This window comes from Pteropus medius, unplaced genomic scaffold, assembly GCF_902729225.1.
Source record: "Pteropus medius unplaced genomic scaffold, Ma_sr-lr_union100, whole genome shotgun sequence".
Lineage (NCBI taxonomy): Eukaryota > Metazoa > Chordata > Mammalia > Chiroptera > Pteropodidae > Pteropus > Pteropus medius.
In genome coordinates this window covers 1,407,063-1,417,797 of record NW_024349141.1, presented here as the reverse complement: position 1 = coordinate 1,417,797, position 10,735 = coordinate 1,407,063, and the positions used below count along the sequence as shown (strand labels likewise).

At 37.2% G+C, this 10,735-nt stretch overlaps 1 protein-coding gene across 1 annotated transcript in view; it reads right to left on the bottom strand.

Moving 5' to 3' along the window:
• Positions 1-6,337: 6,337 nt before the first annotated feature.
• The window catches only part of CADPS (calcium dependent secretion activator), a 445,139-nt gene continuing 440,741 nt past the window's right edge, over positions 6,338-10,735 (bottom strand). The window contains 1 exon segment of the mRNA XM_039880531.1: positions 6,338-7,572. Coding sequence (XP_039736465.1) covers positions 7,393-7,572 — 180 coding nt within the window. The 3' untranslated portion in view covers positions 6,338-7,392.

Below are 10,735 nucleotides of genomic sequence, written 5' to 3'. Positions count from 1 at the left end.
TGGCCAAGGAAAGATGGCTAGTGATTGCTACCGATTGTCTGAAATCTGGACCAAGGTCAGCCTGACTCCAGAACCTGTGCTCTTAATTTCTACCTTCCACACCTTCCTGCTTTACCTGTCACCCAACGGCCTACAATCTTGTGGCCCCTACTTTCTCTTTACTTTAACTAGAGTTTGAATCCCCGTTCTTTGTAATAACAAAATATAGGTCACCCCTGTCTCCAGAATTATCTTTCTCTAATATAGTGAGGGGGGATGGGTACTTGTTTCACGTCCACTCCTGAATCAGTCCCTAGTTCTGTCTCTGCCCTCAGTTTACTGTGTAGAGGGCTCTTCCCTGGGACAGGTATGTCATTTTCCTTGCATTCTCCAGAGGACTGTAAACACAAGACTGTGTGAATAGCATCCTTGTTACGCAGGTATGGTGGTGGCAGAGGGTAGATAAAATGTGACGAATGTCAATTTCAGAGAGATGTTAAAAGTGAAAAAAGTTTCATCTTCGAATCAATGAAATATAAGAATTGATTCGATTAAAAGTTGGAAAAGAAAGGGATCAGGATGGCTTTACTCGCTATCAATGCAGAAAAAAACCCCATTTTCTTGATTCAGAGATCACTAGTCTATGTTAATCTCTCCAGAATTATTTTATTAGAACTATTCTGCATTTTGGAGAGAAAGTCATCTCCTCACCCTGCCAAAAATCATTCCATACAACTTCAACTTTTAATCTCATAAAACTAAAGACGCTCATTTAATTAAAGTGTCCTCTGAAGAGTTCGGCTTTCCAAATACATTGCAAGGTTGATATTCTCCGTATGCTCTGGAATTTTTAGTATATAATCTTGACCTTTGACTTTTTTGAAGTGCACTTTTTATTCAAAATGAAAGTGATTGCACCAAAGAACACTGTGGAGTTTGTTGTGCTCAGAACTCTGTTCTAGGAGGTGTTTGAGGAGACTGAATGAGGTGTATAGTTCAATAGTTCTGTTCACAGTGATACAGTTGCATTAGAATTTGAAACCTAGTCATGGCTTCCACATAAACTGCTTTTCTTTGCACCAAATATCACCAGTGTTTGTCTTCTTATGTTGCCTTTGATTTTCTTTAAAGTACATTCCAAAATTTCCAACACTTTCTCTGAAACTTGTACTATCTTCAATTACATGTTTCCTGCTTGGAGATTTAAGCAAAGTCTTGTTTATTCTTTGCAATTGTATTCTCCACCCAGGAAACAAGCCAACTTATTTCTGATGGGCAGAGGGAAATATGCCAATTTAACTATGTTTACAGTTGCTTTTTGCTATCACACAATCAATTCTAGGCAAATGAGAAAAAATGTTATTTGTGTATTTTGGCTTCTTGTTGCCTTTGAATTCTTCTTATCTTGTAGTTGTGTGTATTAATTATGATTATTTTATCCCTCTGTTAACTGGTGGCTGTGGTTAATTTGTTGTGTAGTGTTTTTCTTTGACCTTCAACGTACTGTCCTCAGGGCAGAGAGCTCTGCCGGCGGATTGCACCATCACCGGCCCTTTTCTCATGTTTTGCTTAGTTACAACCAATGTAGATTTATAGCTTTAGATGAAATGCACAGTTTTATAAGAAGGAAAACAGATGATACTTTTAGTATTTAGATGAAGAAGCAAAACAATCTTGAGTAAAAGATGAATACTGATTTTTAAAAAATTGTTTACCAAGAATTGCCGAATTGTGCATAATTTGATTTCATTTCAGATTTGTTAACCTGAATTTGTTAATCATATGCTGATGAAAATTACCCTGATGAACACTTATTTTGGACTTTAAAATTTAAATAAAATGAACTTATTATACTTTATGCTAAAACAATAATGATACAACCCTTGTTGGTTGGTTGATATCCTAATTCTTAGCGAAACCCAAATTTATGACAGCATGACTGTTCATGCCTGCACTGGAAATTCAGGTCACGTTAGTGGTGAGGTGGATAGTTTTTCTAAAGCTGTTGAAATTCTTCACCTTATTTAGTAATTCTTTCTTTAGCAACAGAGTATATTGTAATAAATTAGGTTATGCTTTCTTGGTCATGATCATACTCAGGTGTGCCTTTCTGATGTTCACTCATTCAATTCGACCAACAGTAATCGAATGCCTACTATATCCCAGGCACCACACTGGCAGGCGCAAATGGATACATCGTCCCTCACTCAAGAAGGTGGCGGTCTAGCGGGGAGACAGATATATAAACAGGTAATTATAATACACTGCAGTTAGGCTGGGATTGGATTCGGGAGGTTGTTCAGAAATTCTTGAGTTACACATTTCAAGCAGTCTTTTGGGTCACTTCCACAGATGGCTCATTTCCTCCATTGTGTTTCAATACGTTCTAAATTTCATCCTAGAATTTTAGTTTACTTACTTTGCTCTTGTTTCGTCTCTGACCAGAAGATCTCCTTAAATACAGCACAGTCATTAAAAGTAATATGGAAAACCCACATGTGCAGACATGGAAATGATCCTACACTGATAAATGAAAAATATGACTTGCCTTAGAGGGCTCAGGATGAATCCCATTTGTGAAAATACATTTAAAAATATAAATATATCCAACTGGATATTGGAGATTATATATATATATATATATATATATATATATATATATATATATATATATATATATATCTCCAATAGACTTGTATATGATTTGAACATATTTGGAAGAATATGTGCCCATCTGTTAGCAATGGCTACTTTAGGGAAATGGGTTGAGGAAGGAAGAGGCTTCAACTTTTTGTTTAATGTAATTCTGCTCTATTTAATTTTTTTTAACTTAAAAAAATTCTTTAAATATTAAAAAAAATAAAAATACTGAATAGTTCTCTGTTATGCAGACCAATGAACCCAAACCAAACAAAACTAAATGTTGTCCTTTGAAACCTTAATCCACCTTTCCCATTTTAATCTCTCCCAACCCCCTACATAAATCTGTCCATGAAGCCAGGCTTCCCTAACACACCGAGTATATTCATTAATATCTTAAGTCATCATGTATTTGTTTAGTGTTTACTAGATGCATTGGGAATTCATCAGAGAAAAAAACAGCTTCAGCCAAGTGGCACATCTCCTCGCCGACTGCTGATTTGGTCTGTGTCCTTTCCTGTCCTCTCCATGTGCTCTTCAAGGCCCGCCTCCTCCAGGAAGCCTGTTTCCTTCACCTTTTTCTGAATGTTGTAATATTTAATCTATATGAATCTTTTGAAGATTCAAATAATCTAGACTAAGGTTCTAAGAGAATATCAATCAGATCATCCACATTTTTGTACTCTTGGTCTTTGTTTATTAATTATATATTTTGCAAATACAGTAAAGATAGAGTAGAGAAGCTGGTGCAGACCACATCCTCTTGAATTAAAGAAATGCTACATGAAACATGTAATGATGTAAATAACCCATTCATGAATTGTGTAACGAATACTGTGAAAGAGAAGTAAAGAGTGTTATGAGGCTATACACCAGGGAAACGGAAGCTGACTTGAAGATGGGATTTGGAAATTTCTTCTCTGGGGAAGTCAAATTTCTTCTCTGGGGAAGTCAAATTTTGAAGGGTGAAATGAGGTGCTTAGGGGGAGGGCCCTAACTGAGAAGAACCATGGTGCGCAGGAGGAAGCAGATGCTGAAACTTAGAGAGCAAGAGAAGTGGAGTTAACAGAGGAAGCTGTAGGGTTAGGTGAAGACCAGATCATACATGGCCATGTATGCCACCTTAATAACCTTGGGCTTCATTCTGTGAGCAAGAGGAATCATAGGATGCTTTTAAATGGAGGAAGGGCAAGATCATACTTGTCTTTTAGAAAGGACCTGCTGGCCGATGCGAGAGAATGGCTTAGAGAGAGCCTGTGTGTTTCTAGCAGTGCCTGATCAGTATGTACTCAACTATTGTGGAGTGATTGTTAGTACGGTAAATGCTTTTCCATCAGGTTACCATTCCCCTCAACATCTCTATACCTCACCATTTATCTGGCACTTTTTCCTATGGCCTCTTCTCTACCAGTCCTGAAAGAACTCTATAACTTCTTTTTAAAAAGGGACAAGAAACATGCATTTCACAAGAGACTACACGAATTGCCAATACATATGCTAAAAGGCAGTTGGTTCCATTTTTGCAATCAGTGAACTACAATTATAAACCACTACACCACTTACCAGAATGAAAAAAATTAAAAAGACTGGAAATATCTAGTGTCGTCAGGGATTTTGATACTCTGCTGGTGACAGTATAACTTCGTTGAGCCTCTATGGAAAACTGACAGTGTCTCCTAAAAATGAACATACCTTTCTTTACCTAATCATCAGAAGACATGTGTGAGGATTCATGGCAGCATTATTCATAGTTGCCCAAAATTAAAAAAATAAAATTTTTTAACATGGATGAATAAAACTTGTGGTATAGTCATTCATTGGAATACTATAGAGTAGAGAAAAGAAATGAACCACAGATACACCATCATTCTAATGTAGAGCAATAAGAAGCCAGACACGAAAAGTATATACTGTGATTCTAATTACATAAGAGTTTAAATTCAAATCAGGCGGTGGTTATCTCTGGCAAGTAAGGAGGAGGTAGAGATTGGGAAAGGGGCCTGGGCATGGGTATGTCTGGAGTGCTTATTATGTTCTACTTTTTGACCTGGTGGTTATTCCATGACTATGTTCTGTGTGATAAATCACTGAGCTGTATGCTCAGGATCTGTGCACTGTTCTAAATGTATGTTGTATTTTAATTAAAAAAATAACAAAAAGGGGAAGAATAGAAAACTTAAGATTCTGTCCCAAAGAAATAGAAAATAAAGATCAAGATACAAAAACTCTCTCCTTCCCAGCTCTGAGATTGTGGCAAAGACAACGTGAGACTTAACCTTGGTCAGTCTTTCTCTCTGATCTCTTCTGATGTCATTTTCTTCTCCACAGCCCTCCCTCCAGGGTAGCCATACTGGGGATGCTGCTCAACAGGACCCTCAGTTTAAGACTGCCGTGAAATCTCCTTTTGAAGGGTTATTTTTAACCTTGGTTTTTGGAAACAGTATTTTCTGACTTGCTTCTCTTTATGCCTTTTGGGTCATGTCTTTTGGTTAGTTTTATCTAACTCATTCAAGCAGCTCTCCTCCAGGGTTCCTAAGCATTTTTTTTTTTTCCTTTTTCTAACTCCTGTATACTGGGCAGTTGCCCCCTCTTTATTTTGCTCATTTTTGGTTTTTAATTGTTGCAGAAACTATGCTTTAGCTTTGCAATTTAAAACATAATTAATACAATTATTATTTTTTTAAATTCTGGCTTCGCCACACTAACTTAACTTTGCGCCATTGGGCAAAGATGTTTTCACACTTGAATGATCTATCCCCACCATTTGTATCACCAGTCTAGGCTAGTATATCTGGGTTAATGTTTCTATATGGAGTTGTATAATGTGATCGGCAAATTACCTTAACCTTTCTGACTTTAATTTCTTATCTATCATGAGAACAATCATAGTCCTCTCCTCTTAAGTTTGTTGTGAAATTTAAATGAGATAGTACACGCAAAATGCCTGGCATAGAATAACTTCTCAATAAATGGGAGTTATTCTTACAATCCCCCTAAGGGCTGGAAGTACTGGTGATTTACACCTACAGACCTCAAGGATTAAACAAGGGTGGGACATACTATTTAGAAGGGTTGCTTTGTAGAGAAAAACTGGTGAGCATTCACCTGGTCCTATTGGAAAAGCAATCATTTCTCTAAAGCCTCAGTCAGCCCCAAGGGAAGGTTGCCCTGATTTAGTGACAGAAACAGATAAAATAGATACAGCTACAAAATGTTTGATTTCTTTTGAACCTAGGTGGCTATGTTGCTGACAAGGACTGGGGAATGAGAAGAGTGTTCCATATCTTAGAGAATCTTGTAAAATGCTTTAACAAATATATAAGAATCATATATAATTGGCACACGCTTTGTTTGAATGCAAACACTGCTGTTAAAGTGGTGCTTAAAAACAGTTTGTTGGCCTTCTCTTCGTACAGGAGAAACATTTCTCTCGTTTACACTACTTTCTTGCTTAGCAAACCCTTATTTATCCTATAATGCAAGCGTAATCTGCCCAACATGTCCAAATGCCCACAGATTCTGAATTAGTGGAGTCTGAATTCACAAAATTTTAGGCTGTCTCTTGTCAAGACAAGCATCAGAAAACTACCCACTCCAACAGCTCCGAGAACACGTGAAGAAATTACTTCTCTCCTCCTCTTTTCCATCTCTTCTTGCTTTGTGCATTTCAGTTCTGGCTTTCAAAGGAGACAGGAAAAATGATTCAAAAGTGTATTCTTAGGACATTTGAATAATTATTTATTGAGAAGCCACAGTTTCCCACACTTTCATAACTGTAGGCTTTATATAAGGCAAAAGCAAGATGGATCCACTACTTTACACGGAAAGAAATAGCTCTGCAAAGGACCCCAGGATCCTGCAGTTACAGATCAAAATGCAATGTACATGACAGATATAAAAAACAGTGTGGAACAAAATAATTTAAATTATGGTTACAATCTACTGAAGGAAATATCCATATCTTGTTATAAACACATTTATAGTCTAGAGTGGTAATTTAAATATTCAGGTTTTTTTTTTTTTTACATACACGGTTATTGAAACATAAAAGCAAAATATAACATGTAATAAGATAAACTTGGATAGAAGACAGTTGCTCTGAACTGTGCTTGATGTTAAGTCATGATAGGATCACCTTTGCTGTGGCAATTGAGAGGAACAATCCATTGGTATGAGCCATCCTGTTTTGGCTAACTATATGGATAAATAAATGAAAGGATGGGTTAACAAGGACACCAGGGGTTCAGTTTTTAGCTTTAGGGAAACAGAAAAAAAACAAAAGTTGGTTGTCACAGCCTTGCCTTTCATTTTTTAAAAAACAAAGCAGGTCTATGTGTCTTAACTAAATTAATTTATATTGTAGTCATTTAAATAACTGGCATCCACAAACATGAAACAAAGAAGTGAAAGTACTTGGTATACTCGCCCTCACATCCATTTACTGTCAATGCATACACAGTACATTAATGAAGCATCATTTAACTTTGCTGATAACAGGGACACGCCTAGCAGTTGGACTATATATTCTCCATGAACAGTATTTAAAGAATGGTGCTCCATATTGCTTGTAAACATATAGACATGGGTCAGGAAATGGTGGATTTGAAGGTCATTTGCTAATCTTGATACCACATAGCTAAAATGGCAACTGTATTGGTAAACATCTCATGGGCATGGTAATTGACAGAAAATTCCCTAATGGGGTTAACTAACAGACTAAGGACATGCACTGATTACAGGACTCTGTCCTAGAGGACGTGAGGCCTGAGCATTCTAATCATCTTCTTCGTCTTCCTCATCGCTGTCCTTCATGCTGATCCCCTGCAGGCCCCCACCCTCGCTCACTGATGCTGTGGCCTCCTCTACAGTAAGACGGTTCCGGATGGTTTCATACGTCTTGCTGTTTAAAGTTGAGTCCAGGACTCCTTGCAATCGGAAATCCCTATAGGTTTTCTAAGGAAGGAAAAGATGCAGTGATAAGGGAGGTCTCATTTCCATGAAGGGGAAGGAAAGGACAAAAAGCAAGTGTGAGTATGAAAACACTGGCCTTCAGCTAAGTGTCCCACTTTAAGCGTGGTCAAATGAAGAGCCATCATGCTCAGATTTCACTTGTACTGAAAACTGAGATTTGTTGAATGACAGAAAATGAGAAATCGTGACAGGATAAACTGTATTAGATGAGACAAAGCAAAGAACATAAGCTAGTGTTTATTCAGTTCCATAAAGGGAAATGATCCATAATTGTTTGTTTTTTTTGGGGGTGGGGGGGTCTGGTTCTTTCTCTTAAGTTGTTATAATATATTATGATAGGCAGTGTAAGAGGCTATAACATATAAATAATGGATCAAGTGATATGGTATTTTATGATTTCTGTTACAGTCTGGTCTTTAGTATTTTTGAGGCTTGTAACTGCATATCCCTCTGTCTCATTCACAAGACAGACATATGTATGTTGGTATATGAAACCTATTAGGCGCAGCAACAATTATGGTGAAGATGGAGCGCTAATGCCGCATCAATATGTTGCAAGCATGTGACTCATTTCTTGTCTCCTTGGGAAAGAAGTGCATCTATTCTGTTCACAACTTCATGGTCTCAGGGAAGAAATTTGGCTCTTTTTCAAGAACAATGGTTTGGTATTACTGTACCACAGATTCTTTCTTTGTTCCTTCAGGCGATTTCTCTCGGATTTCCTTAGGTATCTCACGGACTGTTTTCTAGAAATCCTTTAGCGTTAATTGAACATGACCAGAAGCATCTGGCTGTTGTCTGCTTCATAAAAAAATTTATTGAAAAAGGTCTCTCTCTAACTACAACTCTTCTCATCACACTGCATATCATTTCAGCTACTGATTCTGCTGTCTGTTCTCCTACTGATATGGGAAACTTGCTAAGGGAACAAGAGAGGGAATATTAATGGACTTCGATGCCACTGCTTCATGATTTCTGCTTTTCATAGTCCATCTAATGCAGTCATAGTGTCACCAGTCACAATGTCATTCCCTCTTGAAGGTCATATATTGTGATGACTGCAAAGTGAACTAGCAAATGCAGTTCAACTCAATGAAGTCCAATAATATAAACCTATCGATAGGATGACTACATGTCCCCTTGGCCAGTTTATACTTGTTGTCCCAGCCTAATTTTTCACAGCACATTCTTTTCCTCTTATAAGTAATTTGGTTTTGAAGCTAAATGAAAAGATCGTTCTGATTATGGATCAAGATATAAAACTCTCTTAGGCTAGGTAGCTACCTGAACTGTATCTTCGCCTTGAGGGGGAAGTATGGGAGGCTGAGTAAATGCAAGGTATGTTATATACTAGATATCCAGAAAATTAACTTGATTTATTTTGTACTTTTCAGTCAGCTGTTGTGCTGTCACTAAGCATAACATAATTGTTGCTAGAATATGATAGGAAAAAGAAAGGTAGAAAGCAACTGAATATTCTCCCTTTACTGACATTCTAGAGCAGAGTGCTCCCCAACTAGACCCTAATGGCCTAAGGGCAGGGACCATATCTAGTAATTTTTAAATCTTCCATCTTGTAATATACAAGTAGGAGCTCAACTAATATTTGTCTCATGCTGGATGGATGAACAAATGCTTGCTGAAAAATGAATGAATGGATGAATAAACGGAGCGGATGCAGAGGCAGGAAAGAAAGCCAATTATCTTTGGACGTTTGCCTTGGAGGAGACTCTGGGTAATGTACTTTGTAAAGGGGTGGTGAATTCTGCTTCATCCCTCTGTGCTATGGCACTAGTTAAGCTGGGCCCACTTTTGGCAAAAGTGAAGGGGCTCCTTTGGCAGTGACGTTTGTGTCCCTTCCCTGTGGTTCCTGTCTGTGTGTTTTTGGCAGAAGTCTAAGAATAAACCTCCTCTCCGACATATTTCTTTCTTAATAAAATATTACTAATTCCAACAATACCAAAACGGACCTGAAGATATCAGTAATGGGAAGGTATTTTAAAATATTAAAATTAATCTCTTCTTTTCATGTCTATTTAGTATGGTTGAAATAGAAATTCCCCAAAGAGTATTTATACCAGAAATTGTAATTCGGGTGGTCAAATAATAATGGATAGTGAGCTTGCTTTAAGGAACTGAAATAAAAAAAAATATATGAAAAATAGGCTGGGTCCATAATGCAAGTGCATACATTTCTCTTTTAAGAACCACAATACACTGCTGTCTGTAACCTTTCCTGGGCAGACTCTTTGTGAGATCAAATGCAGATGATAATAATTCTCCTTAATTACACTCAACGGAACAGTAATTGGTTTTAAGTCAGCACTGGGGTAGAGGAGCACCTTCAATGAAATGGTGCTAATCCTAAAGAGACTAAGAAATGGGGTGGGGGGGGAAGGTGGGGAATAGCAAGAGTTGGGGGGGCGCTTTTGGCAAACTGTTAAAAAATAGAAATTCTGCTACGTTTTATTGTTAAAATATTTTAAAAGAGACTTTGTGCTTTGAATGAGATTTTTGCATACGAATGTTTTAAAACCCTCTATGGTGAAGCATCAAATGGAAACTGAAATGATCAAAAACGTATTTACCCCCTTCTGTGATCTTATTATTTCATGTAAACCACTGAGATTTCACGCTGAAATAATTATCATTAGTCCAAGGCGTACGCACAAGAACAGGGGAAAAAAGCTACTTTCAGGGTATGTTATCTCACCTTTGTGAGCCTTTACATTGGATTGTACACACGCATTGTAAGAAAAACTACTTCAATTAACTGCGAGAACAATATTGATTTGCATCCTGATAATGATCACAGGACATATTTAGAAATAGCTGGAGGTAAATATTTCTATTAAATCAATTGTGGCAAAATTTTATTTAATTAAATCATAAATAAAATTGGTAATTGTTGTGATTAGCACAGTGGTACGAAAAGCCAGCTTTTGAAAGTCTAATGCAAAGGGTATGATGGCCCCTGCAGTATTTTTACACAGCAAATACGTAAAGTGTTTTTCCAGTCTACATAAAACATCAAATTCCTTTTTATTAAATTTTCCTTTGCTGTCTGAGTAATAAATTAACCGTGCATCCCAAAGTGATTTCATCGGTTTTTCTTGCATGAGGTACTGTTCTAGAAATCGTCTTG